Raw genomic sequence first — 22,950 nt, forward strand, 5'->3', positions numbered from 1 at the left:
CTGGATGGGGTCTTATGTTAATGATGTCAGATTCTTGCTGATTTGAAAAGATTGATATGAAAACATACAATTTTTTGAGGTAACATTATCAGATTATTACTTCATTTTCAAGCCCTGAAACTAGCAACAGAACCATTATTTAATTTTCAGAAGTTTGTTAATTTTCAAGTTTTTTCTGTCATGTAACAAAATCTTGTATAACATTAAAATGAAAATTCCTTTAAATTCCCACCTTTTTCTACTCTGGCATTCTTGCTATCATCAACAGGAAGGTGGAGGATGGAAACTACTAGAATGTATGTTCTATAGGAGTAGAGACTTAATGTTCATTTCACATATAGTCTTGAAAGCCTTTTATGTGACAGGTAGTGTGCTAGAGGTTGGGGACACATTTGTGAGCAGGATCGACATAACAGGCATTCAATAAAAAAAAAAAAATTGTAGAATGAATGAGTGAACTAACCTTTACTGAAACATGCCTCAGAAGCCAAGTCCTGATAATCATTTATCTTACTTAATTCTTGAAACCATTAAGTTCTTTGGTGATGAAACTGAGGCTCTGAGAGGTTAAGTAAACTACCCAAGGCATACGGGTAGTAAATACCACCAGTACCAGGACTTGACCAGGACTGTCTGAGCCTACAGTCCATGCCCTCTGCCCATTATGCCATATTGCCCAACAAAATATAAACATTATAAAGAATCTACCAGTAGCATTTTGGTTTGTTTGTTGTTGTTATCTTGGCCAGCCCATTGTCTTGGGGCTATACTGTCTTGGACCGGCAAGACAGTCCGGTCTTTATTTGCACCCTGATATGTGGGTCTGGGTGTGGCTATTCATTTTTGTATGAAAGGCATAACCAATGCAGTGATAACAACTGTGAGCTTTTTAAATTCCAGGTCTTATTAGATATTTTTTTCCTACTGAGTTACATACAGCTACACTAACATTCAAAAGTGCCTAATATTACAAAGTAAATTATCATATTTTCAAAGAGAAAAATGTATTTGCAGATATTCTGCTTATAAAAATACATACTTTAAAAAATGTTGATGCTATTGGTGGAGGAGGAAGGGAGTATTATTTGTTCAGTTATATTTTCAGTCAATAGTGCAGTGTTCTTCCGATTAGCTGATATCATTACATAAATCAAGGATAGTAAATCAGTGACAGAGATTACAGATAATCTGTCCTGCCTGGAAGCTCTGTGGCATGAAGGGAAGACATGTGGGTGCTGATCGTCAATGCACTAGATAAATAAAAACTTTTATTTTATTTTGGAGTATTTTAGTACATGTATTTCACTATTTCTTGAATTAAAAATATTTTCCATAAAAGGTACTCAGGATTGAATTAATGGCATAGCAGACATTTATTTTTGACTTTTCCAATCCAAGAATAACTGTCTATTTTCATTGATTCAGATCTTTTTTTGGGGGGTGTCCCTTAAATATTTTTCTAGGTCTTGCACATTTTTCATGTTTTGCTGTTATAAATAAGATGATTCCTGCCATTATATTTTTTAACTGTGTATATGAGAGCTATTGAATACTTCATACTCCACTCTCTTAGTGAATTATCTTGTTGTTTCCAATAGTTTTTCCAGTTGATTTCTTCTTTGCTTGTTTGTTTGAGGTATGCAATCGTGTCATTTGCAAATACACGTAGCTTTACTTCCTTATTTCCCATGTTACACGGGTATTTCTTCTTTTGTCTAACCTCATGACTAATATTTTCAGGAAAAATTAGGTGGGGATAATAATAGTGATAGCAAGAACTCTTGTTTTGTGGCTAAGAGAATGTTCCTAAAGTTTATCTAAAAACATAAAGCTAGCTTTTGATAGTTCTTTTTTTTTTTTTTTTTAATCTTAAAAGTGCCTAAATTACGGTGTAAAAGTTTCAAATAGGGCAGCCCTGGTGGCGCAGCGGTTTAGCGCCGCCTGCAGCCCAGGGCATGATCCGGGAGACCCTGAATCGGGTCCCAGGTCGGGACCCTGGATGAGTCCCAGGTCGGGCTCTCTGCATGGAGCCTGCTTCTCCCTCTGCCTGTGTCTCTGCCTATCTCTCTCTCTCTGTCTCTATGAATAAATAAAATCTTTAAAAATAAATAAATAAAAGTTTCAAATAATCAAAATGTCTTAATCCTCTTAATTATTGATGTCAGGAAGTTTTTCTGCTAACTAAGCCAAGTTTTTAAAAAGATATATTCTTTAAAAAATAAAAAGATATATTTTTACAAATAAATTAGTATCTTTTAATTTAATGTCAGAACTAAACTAGATAAACTAGATAAAATGTGGTACTAACTTATCTAAATATAGTGGAGAATAATTCACTTTCAGAAAATTTATAATGATCAGAAAGACAGACTATCCTCATACAAGCAATTCTCTGCCTTACATACAGGAAAGGGTTAAGGTTAAATTAATTATTGTTGAAATAGTAGTATCTGTTCAGGAGTGAGCACACAATATACACACACAATACAATTACGTACAATATTTTTCACGACAGATTTAATACTTGCAACCCCACATCAAAATTAAGGTCTCAGTGCCTTCCATCCCCACGTTTAAGTGTCTACAACTTAACACCTTACTTATTCAATCATTCAACAAATATTAAAAGCCTACCAGTTTTGCAAGTTATCCAGATACGGGGTGTGTGATAATTTCACACCACACTCACCCCATATATCAATTGGGGAATACAGATAATTAAACAAATATTACCATCATACATGGTAGTATACGAACTCAGCTGAGACAACTAGAAATGTCACATTGCTATTTTTTCTGTGTCAGCAAAAACACTGACACAGTTTGCAAAACAGAAACAAGATAAATTATGAATCGTGATCATGTTCAATACGACACCTGTTTTTGTGACATGGGATGAGACTTCACAAAGTAGGAGCAAAAACTGAAATAAGCAACACTTCCCTCCTCTGTCACATACACACCCTTATCTAAGATATTTATAACTGACAGTGCAGCTTTATTATGTCCCAGGCCTTTCCAGGCATTGACTGGAAAAATAGCTCCCTCACTGTCTCCAGTGGTTCCAGAAGCTGTCCTCTTAACTCTATTACTAGGAATCACTTGCTAACACTACCTCAGCATTTGGGCCCATTCTTAGCATTGTAATAAAGACCAAATCCTGGAAGAAATGCCCAAGTATTCTTTTTAACTGGTTCTGACCTTAGAAGCCAAAAAAGAAATGATAACTTCCACCATCCCTCCCTTTTGAATTAGAGAAGAACTACAAATCCGTAGTTCATAAGGAAAAGGACAGATTTTGTCAAACAAGTCTACAGAATATTGTATGAAAAGAGTAGTTAGTGTCTGCAGAGATTATATTTAGCCTACTAAACTGAAAGAAACAAGACGAAATAATATTCATCTTTTTATGAGTATAAAAATGAGAAAACACTTTTAATGAAAAACCTGATAAAAAGATGAAAAGGACACTAAATCTATAATCAGGGATCCCTGGGTGGCGCAGCGGTTTGGCGCCTGCCTTTGGCCCAGGGTGCGATCCTGGAGACCCGGGATCGAATCCCACATCGGGCTCCCGGTGCATGGAGCCTGCTTCTCCCTCTGCTTATGTCTCTGCCTCTCTCTCTCTCTCTGTGACTATCATAAAAAAAAAATTAAATCTATAATCATGTGACCCCCTCTCACTTATTTAAGGACAAAGGACACAAGTATTTGAAACAGAATGCAGGGATCTCATATCCTGGAGAGTTTAAAAAAAAAAAAAACCTAGATTAATAAAAAGAGGCCCTTCCTTAAAATTTGTACTATTGGTTTTACACAAAGTTCATATTTACATTAATAAATTATTCACCATACTTTAGGTGGTAAACTCCTGTCCTTAGAAAGATAAGGGAAAAACCCTTATTAGGAAAATCCTCCTATCATCAGAAAGAGCAATAGTGACCTCTACTGCTGGAATAAGGCAGCTCTGAGTGTCCACCAGGACAGAGGTTCTTAATCTTTCCAACGTCCTAGATTTTTTTAGGAATCCAAAGAAATCTATAGATTCTTTCACCAGATAATGAAACAAACAAAACTCAGATTCTGGTATAAATATAAAATTTTCATACAACATAGGTAAGTCATAGATCCATGAGCTACATAATTGGGGAGCTCCATCTATCTAAAACTTTTGGGTGGGTAATATAATTCTACAGATTCAAGAGAACTTTTTAAAAGAAACATAGTCTAGTGCAATTTATCTCAACTATTACAATGTTTGATGAGTCTGGGTTCATGCAATTTTTTTCCTGGATGATTAACATGTTAACAGGCCCAACTAGACAGTTATTATATTGCCATAGATATATTAGAATCTTGTTTACATTTCTATAATTTCATCACTTTTAAAAATAGTATTCTTTTGTATAGTTATCACTATCTATGAGGAAGTTAAAATATGATGTAGGTTCCCAAGTACATATTGCACCATTATAGAATTTCTTCGTGAGGCCCACCACCAGTGGCTATTGCTGCAGAAACTCAGTAGGCCAAACTCACTCAAATTCAAACAGGATTGTATTTTCAAGTAGAAACATGACCTTAATGTTTTTGATTAATTAAGAATCAATGTACATCCAATGAGATTAGCAATTCACATTGATATACTTTTGATAGGATTTTATTTATTTACTCATGAGAGACACAGAGAGAGAGGCAGAGAAACAGGCAGAGGGAGAAGCAGGCTCCATCCCTGCAGGGAGCCCGATGATCAGGGACCCCCGGATCACGTCCTGGGCCGTCCTGGGCGTCCTGGGCCGAAGCAGATGCTCCCCCACTGGGCCCCCCAGGTGTCCCTCAATAAGACTTCTTCCCTCTCAAAGCCCATGCGGTATGCTCAGAGATCAGTGGAATTGATTAGCTTAAGGAACAAGCAGGGCCAGTGAAATGTTTGCCTATCGGATTTACAGATGTTCAACTCCTGTTTCCATAGAAAAGTAATGGGACAGGCTTGATCGAAAACTGCATTTTACCTAAGACAAGACAATATAAAATACTGCTATTTTGGCACCAGGATGTGTATAAATAAAAGTGGCTCGAGTCTTCAGTTGTGTCTTTCTTCCGCCAGCTTTGAAAAGCTGCCCTTTGATGCTGTCGACGCCACCACGTCCATTAGCAGACCGGCTGAAAATCGTGCGGTTTTGAGAGATTTAAAAAAAAAAAAAAATCTATGCAGCATAAAAATAAATGTGGGGATTTGCCGTACAGGGCTAAAACAAAGATCTTTGCACGCTTTCTCAAATGCAAAGTGTTCCGCAATATTCGGCCACCAAGTGTCAGCGGGACAGCATCAGCGCAGGTGCTCTCAGCAGCCGAGGCCGCAGCGGCGCCCACTGGCTTCCAGGCCCGGCAGCCCCGCGGCGCAGCGGGAGCCGAGACGTCAATCAGGGGAGCTGGACGCGGACCGGGATTCGCTCTCTCCAGACCCTCCCTAGAACGGACTCCTTGGGTTCGCTGGGAAAAAATAAAATTAAAGGATTAAGCTTGGGGAGACACAGCGCTAACAACCACACCCCTGAACCGAACTACTTAAGTCTGAGCCGAAGGCTCTTCCAAGACCTCCTCCGGGACGCCGGTGAGCCCCGCCCACCTCGCCGAGGCCACGCCCCTCTGGAGAAAGCCCCGCCCCCGATCCCAGAAGGCCGCCGGGCGGCCACTGCGCCTGCGCGGAGGCCTCACTTCCGGCGCCAGGGCGCTCGATTCCGGCAGGGACTGCGCGGCGGCGGCGGCGGTGGCGGCGGCTTCTGTGTTGCTGACTGGCGTCCCTTGTCTGTTGGAGCGGCGAGTCACACGGCAGCATCATGGTCGAGGTAAGGTGGCGCTTGGTGCTGAGGGGTCGTAGGCTTCCGCGGTGTTTTTCCTTGGCGGCGGGCGTGGGGGGGTGTTCGCGGTTTGGGGATGGTGAAGGCTGCGGAGGGGGGCTGTGTGGCCGAGGCCGGGTGGTCTCTGAAGGTTTTCAGGGGTAGAGGAAGGCCGGGTGGGAGCCCTGGCTGGACGTTACCCCCGGCCGCGAAGCCTGACCGAGTTCCCACGGTCCGTATTCGGCTCTTGAGCGTCCGGTCTCGGCCGGGCCCCCCGAGGCGCCGCGTCCGGCCCCGCGGGGTCCCCGCCTGCAGAGCAGCGTCAGGGGCTGTGTGTCCTGAGGCGGGCGGTCTTCCTCCAGCTCTGCCCCCAGGAAGACCTGCCATTTTGAAGTTTTGCATCAAACCGTTAGCCAGCCTTGCCCGTCTCATCTCAGAAATACTTCTGGAGCCTTGTCCAGACCCACTGCCTTCGCCTTAATTCAGATCCGGCGTCATCCTTCGTCTGCACGAGTGCATTAGCTCCCTGGCTGGTGTTCTCGCTTCCATTTCTTCGCCCTCTGCAAAATTGATCTGTTTAAGATATAAGTTGATCGCGTTGTTTTTTTTTTTTTTTTTTCTGCTTAAAATCCTTCGCTGGCCAGATGTCACTAGAGCAAAAGTGCAGACTGTTGCAGTGATCCTTTTAAAAAAAAAAAATCCTTAACCTAATCTGCACCTTGTCTACCCTTGCAACCTCATCCCAGCCTCACAGTCCACCTTCCAGTGGAACATGCACAGTTCTCTTGCAGCTCCGGCCATCATTGCAGCCACCCAACCCCCGTGTACCTGGCATTTCCTCTCTGCCTGGATTGTTCTCACCTCTGCTCTGCACGAGGCTGAATTTCTGCCTAAGGAATACCTCAGAGAGATCTTTCATAACTATCCTAGGTTCTTTCTCGGCTTGCTTCCTTCACAGCACTTATCAAAGATGTGTTGCTTATCTTTTGTTTTCTCTTGAGCACTGGGACCATGGCTGCCTTGTCCTCATTCTTTTGTTAGCTTCTAGCACAGTGCCTGCCAGACACATAGTAGGAACTCAATAAATACTTGTTCGAATCAATGGCTAAGCTCAGGCATCGCTAATTGGTATACCTGGGGCTCTGGCCATTGAGGAGCTTCCTCCTCCTCTCTGACCTTGACTTCTTCTATCGCTTGCTACAAATAGCTGTGGTGAGTGGTACAAAGCTTTTTACATATTTAAACGTGTAAAGTGTATGACTGCTTTGACTTAATTTAGGTTGTGGTGTGTGTGATTTGTAGCCAGATATGTGATTCTGTTCTTTCTTTTTAGGAGGTACAGAAACATTCTGTGCACACACTTGTGTTCAGGTCATTGAAGAGAACCCATGACATGTTTGTAGCTGATAACGGAAAACCTGTGCCTTTGGATGAAGAGAGGTAGGTATTGTTCCTTTTCAGTTACTGGAATATGTAACTTCTAATGTTGGGGGAAGAGAGCAGGGAGAGGGGGAACCTTTAAAGCTTAGTGAGTGATACTAACACTCGTAGGATGTCCGGTAATGAGTGGTGTTTGGGCATGATTTAAGCTGATTTAACTTTTTTTGGCCTTGTCTTTCACAATAAAAGCCCCATTAATTAATTGCATTTATAAATACCCAGTAATTAGGAGAGTCCCTTTTAGGTGTTTTATTTTATAATCAATCACTTTGTATGTGCTTTCAGCTTCCCGCTGCTCTCAGAGCCTTGCTGAGCTGAAATTGTACCTGGCCAGTACCTCTACTCCCATCTTTTCTCGTTAGTATGATGAAGATTTTTGAGTGGTGGCATATTTTTGGTTCTACATCTCCAGCTCCAGTCTGGGATTGCATTATGTGCAGTGTTCCTTCTTTGTCCTTTACCCTTCTTTTAAAATCTACTTAATTCCTAAGACAAGCATTTATATTTAATTTATTAAGTGAGCTGTTCTTAAGACTAATATAAGTGCATTTCTTTAAAAAATATTGAACTAATTAACTACTTTGATTAGTTCTAATTGGTCTTTTTAGATACATCCAGTAAAGGTTATGATAGAAGCTTTTACTGTGTTTTTATATTGACACATTTGAAGGAAAGTGTATTGATTGAGGTTTTTAAAAGGATATATTAGTTTCTATATGTTTTTAAATCAGACCCTTGGTAATTTATCATGAAAGGTTATATATTTATTGGTTAACAAATTAAAATGCTACTTAGACTTAACGGATGCTCTGTGGTGGATTGGGAACAAAAAAAAAGTGTGGAAATGCACTTGGAAATTCCAAGCTTTTTAAAATACTATTTAACTTTAAAAACTTCATAGAATTTTTTCTACGTGATTAGGCAAACCTAAGCTATTTAAGTACTTGTATTCTTGGCTGTCTATATTTCTTTTGGCTAATATATTTAAAGCACTCAAAGATACATTCTTATGTTCATAATTTTTAGTCACAAACGGAAAATGGCAATCAAGCTGCGTAATGAGTATGGTCCTGTGTTGCACATGCCTACTTCGAAAGAAAATTTTAAAGAGAAATGTCCTCAGAATGCATCGGATTCGTATGGTCATAAGCAGTATCCTGCCAATCAAGGTGAGGATGTATTATCAGAAATGTCAGGACTTACATGTGAATTTTCAAAATGAAAAAATGAAATGTTTTAGTGCCCATCCCAGGAAAACTGAATAGAGCCATATCCTATTGAACAACTATACCAGTATTACAACGGAAGTCTTGATTTCCTCATTGAAGTAGTGAGTTGAGATTATTGGTTGGTGGATTTTTTCTTACAGGAAATAAAAATGTGATACAATAACAATGCAGAAATTCTTAGGATGTACAGGTGGAGACTAAAGGAAAAATTTGTAATATACGGAAAGACCGTCTGTTTTGGCTGTCATTCAGAAAGGTGATTCTAAGCACTAAAATTGTAGTGAATAAAGATGATCTAAGATTCCTTTTTTTTTTTTTTAAATCTAAGATTCCACAGAAAAATCATTTGCATGGGAGAAAAACCAGAGTGGGGGTTGTTACTTGATAGGATGATCTCTCTCCACACCATTACAATTATACAAGCTTTCTTGACATCATATTAGCAAATGATCAAGGAAATAGGTGTACATGGTCCTCAGAAGTCAAAACAAAAATCAGTATATCTTGGTTCTGAGGTTTTGGTTTAGCTGGGAAATTTTGAGAAATTCAGTTGGTGACTTAGCATTCGTTAAAAGAGATCATACTTGTATGTAAATTTGCCAATGATAATGATGATGATTCTTCTCCCTTTTAAAGGACAAGAAGTTGAATATTTGGTGACAGGTACACATCCATATCCACCAGGACCTGGTAAGCGAGCTATTACGTACTGAAAATATCTTAAGGATGTTTCCATGAATGAACCAATACTATGATTCTGATTGCCTGTAAAATGCAAGATAAGCTCAGTACCCAGGCATCCAGGCATAGATGAGAGTTATTAACTCATATTCACTTTCATACCTGTTCATTCAGCAAACATTGTTAAGCACCTAGATTTTTCAGGTGCTGTGCTAGGAATTCAAAGACAGTAAGATTGTTCCAGGCTAATATGGAGATTAAACAGACATGTTATCACTAAACTTACAAAAGTGAAAGAAGTGTTAATATAGAAGCAAGTGTGATGGAAATGTCTATTAGCTGTGTGTGTAGATGATTAGTACATAGATGGAGTGACTAGTATAATGGAGTGTAGAACAAAAAGCTTAACATATCTAGGTTCTAGTAATTTTAGAAGACAGGATTTACCGTATTGAAAGTACAGGCAAATTGGTACTTCTTGTTTAGTGATTTACATTTATTCTTAAAACATTGTTAGTGTTTGGGAATTGCTTGATTTTTGTATCTGAAGGTAATATCCCAAGATGATAGAAATTTAACTTTACTGTGTTAGGTATGTTAATACCAAACTGCTTGTGATTAAATCAAATTTGAGTTATACGGTTTTAACTTCTATTTATTATTAAAAAGTTAGAAATAAAAGACACAAAATGAGAAATGTTTGTAATATGACTACCTAGAGATAATCATTTTTCTTCTTCCAGTATTTTATTTTAAACTGATATAAATGAAATCGTAGCAACTAAAGGGAATTGATTTTTTTTTAAACAGGAGTTGCTTTGACAGCAGATACTAAGATCCAAAGAATGCCAAGTGAATCAGCTGCACAGTCCTTAGCTGTGGCATTACCTTCTTCTCAGACCAGGTATGAAGTATTCTTCTAATTACAAAGATTTTGAAAGCATAATTTGTTCTTTACGTATTTTTCTCATTTTAAGATTTCTATATATGTGACATTTTTTTTTATCATTGCTTACAAAAATTCAGAGAGTTGGGTCTGCATAAGACATGACTGGAGACAGTCACTTAGAATGTGATATATCTTTTGCCTCAGGGTTGATGCAAATCGTAGTGCACCTGCTGGAGGTGAATACCGACATCCAGGGACTTCTGACCGTTCACAGCCTGCAGGGATGACTTCAGTAAGTTTCTCTGTGTCAGATCACACTGCAGGTTTCTAACTTTTGGAACTTGTCTTATTTCCCTTTATCCCGAGTGTCTTAGGTTAGATATTAAATAAATGAAAATTTTCTTTGCTTGTTGTTAAACAGCAGCTGAGTGAGCTAGTTAGTATTTCATAACCCTAAAATTTAAGTTGCTTGTGATTTTGCATATTTTTTTAGAATTTAAAATTCTAAATTATGTCTGTTGCACATTGTATCTAATAATTATTTTGATGCAGATAGTGTGATGTTGCTCTTTATTACCCACTGTTAATAATACAAAGAATGGTATTCTGTAACTTGTATTAGCATGTGTTAGATACGAAAATCTTTTTTTTATTCAACTCTAAGTTGGTTTACACAATTTGAATTGAGTTCTTTAGTAATGTAATATTCACGGGCTGTACTAGTATCTTAAAAATGTTTAGAAATGTAGAAGTTTATCAATTGGTAAATAAATGCCAGTTAATGTCGTTACTGGTAAGAGTAATTATGAAACGAAAAACTTCAAGTACCTACTTTATTTTATTCTGCCACTTGAGTCACTGCAGGCTAAATGAGTGAATTTGTGGTATTCCCACTACATTTCTTCTTTTGCCTCTATTCACAAATCCCTGCCCATGGTTTTTGCCTCCTTAGGAGGAGGTGAAATACAAGCTTCTTGAGGGCAGGAACTTTATGGACTTAAGTATTTTTTGGGTGGATGGCTGGTTGCTAACAGTTGATGGTACATCAGCCAGGATACCTCTTAAAATAATACTTAAACTTATCTCCAAAGACAAGGAAAACAAGGCAAAAATGAATTGTTGGGACTTTATCAAGATAAAAAGCTTTTGCACAGCAAAGGAAATAGTCAACAGAACCAGAAGACAACAGATGGAATGGGAGAAGATATTTGTAAATGTTTTATCGGATAAAGAGCTAGTATTCCAAGATCTAGAAAGAACTTAGCAAACTCAACACCCAGAAAACCATTAATCCAGTCAAGAAATGGGCAGAAGACATCCACAGACATTTCTTCAGGGAAGACATACAAATGGCCAACAGGCACAAAAAAAATGCTCAGCATCACTTGGCATCAGGGAAATAGAAATCAAAACCACAATGAGATACCGCCTCACAGCAGTCAGAATGGCTAGAATTAAAAGTCAGGAAATGACAGATGTTGGCAAGGCTGTGGAGACAGGGATGCTGGTAGGAATGCAAGCTGGTGCAGCCACTCTAGAAAACTTTAGAGGTTCCTCAAAAAGTTAAAAATTGAGCTATCTTAAGACCCAGCTGTTGCAGTACTAGGTATATACCCCCAAAATACAAATGTAATGATCCAAAGGGGCACCTGCATCCTTATGTTTATAGCAGCAGCGTCTACAATAGCCAAACTATGGAAAAAGCCCAGGTGTCCATTGACAGATGAGTGGGTAAAGAAGATGTGGTATATGTACAATCGAATATTACTCAGCCACCAAAAAAATGAAATCTTATTTGCAATGATGTGGATGGAATGAGAGGGTTTTACATTAAGCAAAATAAGTCAATCAGAGAAAGACAGTTATATGATCTTGCTCATATATGGAATTTAAGAAACAAAAGATCATAGGGGAAAGGAGGGAAAATAGAATAAGATGTTACCAGAGAGGGAGATAAACCATAAGGGACTCTGAATCACAAGAAACAAACTGATCGTTGCTGGAAGGGAGGAGGGTAACTGGGTGATGGGCATTAAGGAGGGCACATGATGTAATGTGCACTGGGTGCTGTATACAACTGATAAATCACTGAACTCTGCCTCTGAAATTAGTAATACACCGTATGTTAATTAATTGAATTTTAATAAAAATGAAAGTATTAAATATTTTTTGGAAGCTAATTAGTTTCTCTTTTTGCTATTAAGTTGAGATAATGTTAAAATACAACAATGAAAGGCAGTGACAATCCACTTAAAATTACTCAGATAATAATAGGAGCTTACATAGAGCATTTACAGAGTGTAACAATATTTTTACAGTAATTGTCTGAGGTAGGCAGTGTTATTTCCATTTTACAAAGCAAGCACAGAGGTTATGTAAGTTTTACCAGTCAGCTAGTAATTAGCAGAGCAGGGTTTATGAACCCATGCATAATGTTATGTTATGTACTGTTGAGCCTCTGAGATTTTTTTTTATTTCTAAAATTAAAGTTAACATACAGAAAATAACAGTTCTGATTAGAAGTCTTAGTTATGCAAACATTTTCTAGTGATTCAAACATTTTAACTGTCTTTTCCTCTTCAATTAAGGAAAAAAAACCCTCATAAATCCCCTTTTTGAGTTTTTCTTTTTAGAATTAACACGCAGAGTTAGGTATGATGCCTTTAACAGTAACATAATCTGTTCTGTTTGTAGGCAGTTATGGAGGCTGGCAACGCTAAGAACTCTGCACTGATGGCTAAAAAAGCCCCTACAATGCCCAAACCCCAGTGGCACCCACCATGGAAACTCTACAGGGTGAGTGAATCTGTATTTTATTCCACTACAGGAATGTTGATTGCTTTCCAGTTACTAAGAGCCAAGGAATAGAATCAGGAGGAAAAAGATTGAATATGAGAACTGATAAAGTGATCTGAGATGGGTTGGGGGGAAGGTATCAGGCAGTCTTAAAAGACGTGAAGACTTTTAAGTAAAAGCTATGTGTGTGTTTCCTATATAAAATATTGCCAGAAAGCTATTAAACATGGAGAACAGATGAAATAATTTTTCTACATGTTTGAAGTGTTTAATATGAATCCCAGGAGGAAAAATAACATACAATGCTATTTCTTTAGCCCTACTGATTATCTTTTTAATTATAGTAAATTAAAGTGATTCAAAATATACCAGATCTAAAATGAAATGTATGTAGTAGGAAAACTATAGCTACACATAATTAAATATATGTATTAAATTTTAGTTTTCTAATTATACACTAAAGTAGACTTTCTTTTGGTAAACCAACCAAATAAATTTTAATAGATGTATAAATTATAAATTTGGGTAATCACTTCTTTATACACTCAGTATAAAGAAGTTCCATCAGCTCAAAAAACTCCTTTATACTTATAACTTTCCCTACCCCTGGCAGCTGTTCATTTGTTTTTCATACTATTTTTGTGGGATTTTTCTCAATTTTGTTATGTAATGGAATTATACAGTATATACATTTTAATACTGACTTCCTTCCTCAGCTTAATGCCTTTGAGGGCCCTCCAAGTTGTATTAATATATTCCTCTTATTTGCTGAGTAAATATTCTATTGTATAGGTATATCATAGCTTGTATATGTATTTACTGTGATTGAAGGTAATTTATAATTTTAAAATCTAAGTGTCAAGTAATTTTATAAATGTATTTGAAGATATGAAGAGGGGCTCTTCAAACTTGACTTACATGTAATGAGTTGAAGTTGAACAAACTAGTGTAATGAGTCCACCCATTCTAATTTTTGTTTTATACAGGTGATCAGTGGACATCTTGGCTGGGTTCGCTGTATTGCTGTGGAACCTGGAAATCAGTGGTTTGTAACTGGATCTGCTGACAGAACTATAAAGGTAATAGGAAGGAGGAAGAAAAAAATACAACTTTGTATTTACTACGTAATTTTAATCTTTTATTTCTGAGGTGGGAATTGCTGTTGTAGTTTCTCTGATTTCTGAGACCTGAGTATGGAGTAAAATTTATTATCTTTATCTATTCAGTGTTCCAATTAAGTATGTTTGGAAAGTGGTATTTAAATAACAGGCTTTTCCAAACTGAACATATTGACTACCACTAATTTCTTGATATTTTTTTCTCCTCTGGCTACAAACTTAAAGCTTACTCATATATAAAAAATGTGGAAAATATAGAAAAGTACAAAAGAATACAGACCCATATGTAATTGAACACTGTCAGATAATTTGAACGAATTTCTTTTTAGTACTTACTTCCATGCATATGTGTCATTACATTTCCTTCTGAGCTTTCTTCCTTGTGTATAAATGTGTATCTTTAAAAAATCATGATGGGGGTGTCTGGATGGTACAGTCAGTTAAGCAACTGATTCTTGGCTTCAGCTCAGGTTGTGATCTCAGGGTTATGAGATCAGGCCCTGCATCGGGCTCTGCACTCAGCACCGTACCTGCTTAAGGCTCCCTCCTCCTCCTTTTGCTGTCCTCCCCACCCTCCATCCCCATGCACATGTGCACTCTCTCAAATCTTAAAGAAAATACATAAATAAAAATTCTTGAGTGTTATATAATTTTGTACTCTGCTTTTTTCCCACTTAACATATCAGAGGCATATTTTTGTGAAAAAATGAACGTCTTTTTAAATGGTTTCACAATCAGATATTCTATAATCTATTTTCCTATTGGTAGACATCAAAGTTTTTAGTTTCTTGGTGTTCACTATCACAAGTAATGCTATATAATTTTTGTGCCTAAAGCTTTTTGCCATATTTTAAATGATTTTGTTGGACAGATCCCCAGTAATGGAATTAATGGGTCCAAGATTTTTGTAATTGACACCCAAAGTACAAATATTTTCCAAAATGGGTGACTTGATATTTGCAGGGTATTACAGGATCCTTTTTTAACACATTGATCGTGTATCTTTAAAAATATCTGTGGGGATCCCTGGGTGGCTCAGCATTTAGCGCTGCCTTTAGGCTGGGGTGTGATCCTAGAGATCCAGGATCGAGTCCCACATCAGGCTCCCTGCAATGGAGCCTGCTTCTCCCTCTTTCTCCCTCTGCCTGTGTCTCTGCCTCTCTCTATATCTCAAGAATAAAGAAATAAGTCAAATAGATAAATAAATAAATAAATAAATAAATAAATAAATAAATAAATAAATACGATATCTATCTACTAACGTTAAGCAGAAATGGTTACCTAATCTTCTAAAAACCGCACAAAAACTTATAGTGGGATTCCTAGTAAAGCTGTTAAGTTTTTTCGACATGTATATGTTTTTTATTGAGGTATAATTGATATACAATATTATTAGTTTTAGATATACAATGTAATGATACAATATATTGGTATATTGTGAAATCACCACAATAAATCTAGTTAACATCTATCACCATGTGTAGTTACAGAATTTTTTTTCTTATAGTGAGAATTTTTAAATGTTGAGTGCAGTAGTATTAACTGTAGTTGCCAGGCTGAACATTATATCTCCATGACTTACCTATTTCGTAACTGGAAGTTTGCACTTTTGACTCTCTTAACTCATTTCCCCCACTCCCACCCCCACCTCTGGCAACCACTGATCTGTTCTCTGTATCTGTGAGCTTGGTTTTTATTTTTATTTGTTTATAGACTTCACATACCAGTAAAATCACCTAGTATTTGTCTTTCTCAGTCTGACTTGTCACTTATTATAAATATATTCCCAGTTTGAACATGCTTTTTAATTCTGTGTTTTCCCTGCTTAACAGAGGAGATCATGGGAGATTGTTTTGCAAGTTTTAAAGTTTTTCTGTGTTTACAACTTTCACTTTTTGAACACTTAATTTTAACATTAAGATTCTAAAAGTTTGCTTTGGAATAATGAAGAAAAATTAAATATTTTTTGATTGCAGATCTGGGACTTAGCTAGTGGCAAATTAAAACTGTCATTAACTGGGCACATCAGTACAGTGCGCGGTGTGATAGTAAGCACGCGGAGCCCTTACCTGTTTTCCTGTGGAGAAGACAAACAAGTCAAATGCTGGGATCTTGAATATAATAAGGTAAGCTTAGAGTTAAGGATTTAAAACATAGTGAATCACTGTTTTTCTTTATAATTATAGAGATTTTAACTTTCCCCTTTATTTTTAGGTTATAAGACACTATCATGGACATCTAAGTGCAGTGTATGGTTTGGATTTGCACCCAACAATTGATGTGCTGGTAACCTGTAGTCGAGATTCAACTGCACGGGTAAGTGGAATAGAGTTTTGTGTTTATTTGTAAATATATCGCATCTTATTTGGTAATGGAGTCATATATTTGTAAATATGTTGCATGCATATTTGGTAATAGAGTCATGCATTTACTTATTAGAGAATTAAAGATAGTTGCCTTGACTTGCAATAGCCTGGTCTCTGTTTCTTGGCTCATGTGTTTTTCCACCTTCATTTTCAGTTCTGTGGCCTCATGTTTATCACTGGGAGTGCCCTGCTTCTGAAATGGGACACTCACATGTTCCTTTCCATCACTACAACATTTTCCATTAGCTTTTTCCTTCAGTAGTCTTATTGTACCCATTCTTACACTTTTAGTACCCTGATCCTTTAGTTTTTTGGGTCTTTTTTTTCCTGTCAGCTGCCTTCTGTCTATATTCCCCAGCCAGCTTACAGATCATAATCTTTCTTTTAAACAATTTTTCATTACATTCAGACACAGTTGTCTAGTAAATTCCCAGCCTTGAATTGGTTCACTTACCTGTCTGAGATATGAATGCCTGTTTTCTCTGACAGTGTGTCCCTTGTGTTTTTATAGATTTGGGATGTGAGAACTAAAGCCAGTGTACACACATTATCTGGACATACAAATGCAGTTGCTACAGTGAGATGTCAAGCTGCAGAACCACAAATTATTACTGGTATGATTGATACTTTTTAAGTTTACAGTATATTTGATTATAAATGCATTATGATTATACATATACTTTTCATATTCACTATGACTCTTCATTTTTGTAGATACATTGTTTCTGTGCATATATGAAACTTACTGTGGTAACATTTCATTTGGTTTTTATCTCATACCCTTTACATATCATAGAATGTATCTTACACAGTATCATGTGATGTCTGACTAGAAAATAGTGCTGTTAGATACATTCAGACATTGTTTCATAGTATCAAAATTACTTGTTTAGGAAATTGAAGTCAAAAGACAAAATAGAGACCAATAACCTTTAGAGCTAGTTTGAGTTTGGTTTTGCTTATATAGTAAGATTAATAATACACCTTCACTCTGAGACCAGAAAATAATTTCTTTACTTGATGTAGTTTGTTAATTAAGAATCGTTCAGGTTTTTCCTTCCCCCTCCCCTCCAAGGAGTAACTTCATGTATTTGCTTTATTTGTTACTCACATTTGTTCCAGCTGTTCACTGGACAATGCTTCAATTATTTACTGCATTTTTTTAAGAATTAAATTTAAAACCAACCTAAAAGTTTAGAACTGTAAAGTAATTAGGCAGGAGTTAGTATGACTTTCATTTAATAGATATATATATATATGTCTACAGAAGACTGATTCATACATTGTTGTGTTTAATTTTTGCATTATTTTTCCTGATGTGTATTTTGTGGATGTGTATTTTCGTTATAGGAAGTCATGATACTACAATACGATTATGGGATTTGGTGGCTGGAAAAACAAGAGTCACATTAACAAACCACAAAAAATCGGTCAGGGCTGTGGTTTTACATCCAAGACAGTAAGTGTATTTTCCTAATTAGCTTTTCTTTTTTCTTCAATTTTTAGTATAAATATGGAAATACCAGCATTATTACTACCTGGTAGTCCTTTAACCACTGTTATTTCCAGGCCTGTGCCACTTACAAACATGGATTTCTTTCATTTTTCCTGTATAGTAGTTTGCTTCATGACCTATATAAATGATGAAGAAAATTTTCTACAAGGTGAAAGATGATAGTGTCAGATGAGACAATATGAATAAATCATGGCTAAAAGCTGCACGTCAAAGTAGAGGCTTTTGATTTAATGTTTAGTAGAAGATGGATTTAATGTTTTGACAGAAACGTTTATACTGAGATGTACATAGAATAGTTTAATTCATAAAGGAGGAAATAGTATACATAGAAAAAAAAAATAGTAGGACCCGTGAACATACAGGGTGTCCATAGAGGTGGAGCATAATATCACAGCCTGTCTCTTATATCACATCAGCCTGACGCTTTTCTCGTCACATTGATATTTCTGTCTACCCCCCCCCTTATCCATTATTTCTTCCCTCCTTCCTCCCTTTTTCTGTCTTCCTTACTCCCTTTCTTCCTCTCCTCCAGTTCCTTTTTCTCTCTCTTCCTCTTGCCCTCTGTTTCTTTCCTTCTTTTTCGTTCTTCCTGTAGTCCCCTCTATCTCCCTCTCTTGCTCTGTCCAAAATAGCTTCATAACCCCTTGCCCTCAATGTGAATTTAGAGGTTTGTACATTTATTTCTTTAGCTCAGTGTAGAGCACTGGGGAAATGAAAAACATTAATCTAGGACATTTAAATAATTTGAAGATCTGATTTGACTTGGAATAAATGTCTTTGTATTTTTATCTCTTGGTATGACAAATAATATTTTGCTACAACTATAGATCCATAAGCACACGTATAGAATACAACCGTAAAAGGCTTTTTTGAATTCTTTATTTTATTTAACTTGATCTCCTTTTCATCTTATTTCAGTTATACGTTTGCATCTGGCTCCCCAGATAATATAAAACAGTGGAAATTCCCTGATGGAAGTTTTATTCAAAACCTTTCTGGTCATAATGCTATTATTAATACATTGACAGTGAATTCTGATGGAGTGCTTGTTTCTGGAGGTAAAATAAGATTTTAATAATAAATATGTTTTAGGCTGTCATTTTTTTCCTTTAGTAAATGAATAAACATTTTAAAATTTTTTTTTCTTTTTTTTCATTTTAAAATTTCTAAGTCATCCCACCTAAGTATTACAACAGAACTTGCCTGAGTAGTGTGTTTTTGAATGTTGTTCATATATGTGTTTATGCATACATGTAATACATGCAGCATATTTCATAGTTTAGTTTTCTTTGAGTTCTTACATGATAAATCTAACGTATTCATGCTGGGAATTACCTAAATTTTGGTTGTTGTGTTCTGGAACTAGGTATCATTTTGTGGTGCTTTTTGGGCTCTATAATTACTGAATTAAGCACAAATGAAAGTAGACACACCAATATTAAGAGAAGCTTGAGTGCCTGTGTCTTCTTTTTTTTTTTTTTTTAAGATTTTATTTATTTATTCATGAGAGACAGAGAGAGGCAGAGACACAGGCAGAGGGAGAAGCAGGCAGGCTCCATGAAGGAAGCCTGACACTGGACTCTATCCCAGGTCTCCAGGATCATGCTCTGGGTTGAAGGTGGTGCTAAACCATTGAGCCACCCAGGCTGCCCAGTGCCTGTGTCTTGTATTAGAACTTTATTTAATCTTTGTTGTCATGGTGCTTGACTCCTAGATGGTGCTTAAATGTTTGTCAAGCAGAATTGTTAAAGGATACCAAGTTTAATTAGATTTTTTCCTTTAAGCTGACAATGGCACTATGCATCTTTGGGACTGGAGAACTGGCTACAATTTCCAGAGAGTTCATGCAGCTGTGCAGCCCGGATCTTTGGACAGTGAATCAGGAATATTTGCTTGTGCTTTTGATCAGTCTGAAAGTCGGTTACTAACAGCTGAAGCTGATAAAACAATTAAAGTGTATAAAGAGGATGATACTGCGGTAAGTTCTCTATTTCACATGCATTTTGAAGTAAAATAAATCAACCATACCATAATTTTGTGAGTGTTTTTCTCATTTTAAATATACTGAAATTTTCAGAAGAGAAAATAATCTTTATAGTATTGAAGTATTTATCATCTCGAGTAGTATCTGCTCGTAGATTTCTATATTAGTCCCATTGATACCAGCGAAACCATAAATTGTTTTAATTTTATCCCTACTTACTGTAGTTATTGGGAAAATCTTACATCGAGAATAATCACAAATAAATTGCTATACAAATTAATTCTAAAATCGTAAGCTTTGGTATTACTCGGTTACCTAAGTAGCAATTTTATTCGAGATGAAAAACCACAAACTGAATTTGTAGTGAACCCATTCATCCTTTATTAGTTCAGATAATGTCACTAATTTGTCAGCTATTCCTAAAATTGTTAAAGAACTGCTAAATATGTAATGTCAACCAATGTAATTTAGAACAGATGCCTTATTTTGTTAGAAAGAGAGTTATCAATATAAAGCCAATTAATAATACTTTGTTTATGGGGGGAGGGTGGGCAGGGATACTCAGGGACAGGGCATCATAGGGATTTGGCACAAAATGCAGCATTAAAGGTAACCCCTGCCCCCTAAAAAAAAAAAAATAATAATAATAATACTTTGTTTTAACTTACTTAATTTTCTGTTTCCAGACAGAAGAAACTCATCCAGTCAGCTGGAAGCCAGAAATTATCAAGAGAAAGAGATTTTAATATGGCATTTTCTTCATGGTGGCTCCCATTTTTTTTTTGTTGTTGTTGTTTTTAAAGAATAAGCTTGGTGTTGATGAGGATATCCAGTCGTTTTGTGCTCTGGCTAGGAATATAAAGCAGAAACTCACATGCTTAAATGATTCCTGCTTCATATTTTACAGTAAACTGCCCCTCCCTCCTGTTTTTTTTTTTTTCCAAAATAAAAAATTGAGGTCCTAGGAAGTAAGATGCAGGTATCAAGCATATGTAGGTTTGTTGAACATAAGTATCCTAAAGATAGAATACTTTGTCAGTTTTATTAAAAGATACCCTTTTAAAAAATACTTAAAAAACTGCTTACTATAATAAGGACTTGTTTCAAGGGAGCAGTTGCATTTGGGTTTTATTTTTATTTTTTTTACTTTAAAAACTAGTATCTGTGACTAAAGGGATTAAGGGATTGAAGTCTTACTTTTGTATGTTTATTCCAGAAACAGTTTTTGAGTGCATATTCTACAAAGTTCTGCACTATTGAATACAGTTCAGGAAATAGACTAAGGTGAATCTGTCCTCCAAGACCCTAGTTAGCGTATTACAGAATGCTGTATTGGAGTCCCACAGAGGAAAAGACCATCGCTCTTTTCCAGAGAGCATTGTGGAAGACTTCAGATTCGGGTATTTGAGCTGAGCCTTGAGAGGCCAGAGAGGGAAACTAGTATTCTAAGATGGGGCGTACAGTGAATGAAACCAGACTTGTGAAACTAGGATGTGTTCTAGGAGCAAAGAATTGTCTGCTGCAGTTGAGTAATGAGTACAGCTGGTGGAGGAGAAAGCTCATGTTTGGAGTTCGATTTTATCCAACAAGCAGTTGGATACCAACATAGGTATCAAAACCTGAAGAAATTAATAAGATACCACTGGTGGTATTTGAAGCTGTGGCATGGGCTGCAGTCTTTTGAAGACTTTCTGGAAAAGTGTTATTTAAGTTTCTGATACCTATTCCCTGTAAATATGAGTTTTCTAAACCCTGCCCTTAGGATCCTGACTCCCCATCAGTCAAGAAAATTTGTCCACCTTCTCTTTCTGTAGGTAGAAAACAACAATTACAAGAACAATTGATGATAGATATTTTTTTTCTAATTAAAAATCACACCATAAGTTTGAATAAACCTTTCTAAATTATACATATCCCATCTTGCATGCTGTAGGTGGGAGGATAATTTTATAACCTTCAAAGGGCGGGGGGTTCAGAGTATATTGAAAATGCTCGAACCATTTGGCAAACTTCATTAAAAAGATTAGAAAAATGCCAATAGGAATAATCTGACAAGTGTACAGAAGTTTACTGTACCTTTGCTCTTCAATGAAACTAGCTCAGATGTCCTGTCAATGAGGGACTAATTTAATAGATTATGGTACCTTCATGCAATTTATTTCTATCCATTAAGAGTGAGGAAGGTCTCTGGACTAATAAGATGTCCAAACTTTACTCTTAGGTTAAAAAAAGTTGTGGAAGCATTTTTTTTTTTTTGTAGAATAATTTGTTAATGCTATATATATATATATATATATAGGAATAGTAATACGACATTGTTACCAGTGGCTTTGTGAGGGAGTAAAATTGTGGGAGAACTTTCATGATTGGCTTTATATATTTCTATAATGTTTTAATTTTCTATAAGCATGTATTTTATAAACTTAAATAAAGAAAAATCCACTACACTTGCATCACTGAGAGATTCTCATATACCTTCTAACAGGAGAAAAATAGAGGTGGATACGGTCCCATCCCTAAAGGCCAACAAGAAATGACTGCTAGTACAAGGAGGTGAGAAAGCTATCCTGCCTAGGATTAGATGTATGGAATTCTGAATAGCATGTAAGATAAGTCCATTTCCCTGCTTCTGCTATCATGGTGTTCTCAAATCCTCTTGAAGAAATTTGATCTACCACATGGGTTCATGAACCCCATGGAATTTTAGGCAGAATTTCATGCATGTGCTCTTTTGTTTTACCTACTCGACAGAACCCCAGCCCAGGATACACCCGGGTCTCTGGCAGTGCCTGTCTTACGTACAGCTGAGCTGTGGAATGTTCCCGAAGGACAGCAGCTGTGCCAACCGAACTATTTCATTTACAACCACATACCTCAAGTGGACCATTAACAGTGGTCATGACACACCTTCCTATAGTTCATGCTTTCTGCCTCCTGTTGCAAAGGATGAGCTCTGCCCACCTCAGAACAATTTCAGATGTACAGCATCACGAGACCTAATGTTCCCTTCTAACTATGCACTTATTCTCTTTTATAGCCGAACTCCCTGAGTTTTCATAACTTCCCATGTTCCTCACTTCCCATTCTCTCA

At 36.8% G+C, this 22,950-nt stretch overlaps 1 protein-coding gene across 2 annotated transcripts; it reads left to right on the forward strand.

Moving 5' to 3' along the window:
• The first annotated feature begins 5,719 nt into the window (after window positions 1-5,719).
• Window positions 5,720-22,312, forward strand: PLRG1 (pleiotropic regulator 1). 2 transcript variants are annotated; one of them, XM_055336654.1, is made up of 15 exons: window positions 5,720-5,849; window positions 7,174-7,280; window positions 8,307-8,449; window positions 9,146-9,199; window positions 10,001-10,094; window positions 10,284-10,371; window positions 12,774-12,875; window positions 13,862-13,954; window positions 15,970-16,119; window positions 16,208-16,309; window positions 16,871-16,973; window positions 17,710-17,818; window positions 18,794-18,933; window positions 19,660-19,853; window positions 20,546-22,312. In XM_055336654.1, the coding sequence occupies exons 1-15, from the start codon at window positions 5,841-5,843 to the stop codon at window positions 20,603-20,605; spliced, it is 1,548 nt and encodes a 515-aa protein (XP_055192629.1). In that variant the 5' UTR covers window positions 5,720-5,840; the 3' UTR covers window positions 20,606-22,312. The 2 variants fall into 2 exon arrangements, with proteins under 2 accessions (XP_055192629.1, XP_055192630.1); XM_055336655.1 differs by lacking the exon at window positions 5,720-5,849 and adding an exon at window positions 7,566-7,637 and having other exon boundaries at window positions 7,194-7,280.
• Window positions 22,313-22,950: the final 638 nt, after the last annotated feature.

This window comes from Nyctereutes procyonoides, unplaced genomic scaffold, assembly GCF_905146905.1.
Source record: "Nyctereutes procyonoides isolate TBG_1078 unplaced genomic scaffold, NYPRO_anot_genome, whole genome shotgun sequence".
NCBI lineage: Eukaryota > Metazoa > Chordata > Mammalia > Carnivora > Canidae > Nyctereutes > Nyctereutes procyonoides.

Coding starts and splice junctions, on each gene's coding strand:
- PLRG1 (XM_055336654.1), top strand. Junction 7,281..8,306: donor GTGCCTTTGGATGAAGAGAG/GTAGGTATTGTT, acceptor CATAATTTTTAG/TCACAAACGGAAAATGGCAA. Junction 18,934..19,659: donor TGGAGTGCTTGTTTCTGGAG/GTAAAATAAGAT, acceptor TTTTCCTTTAAG/CTGACAATGGCACTATGCAT.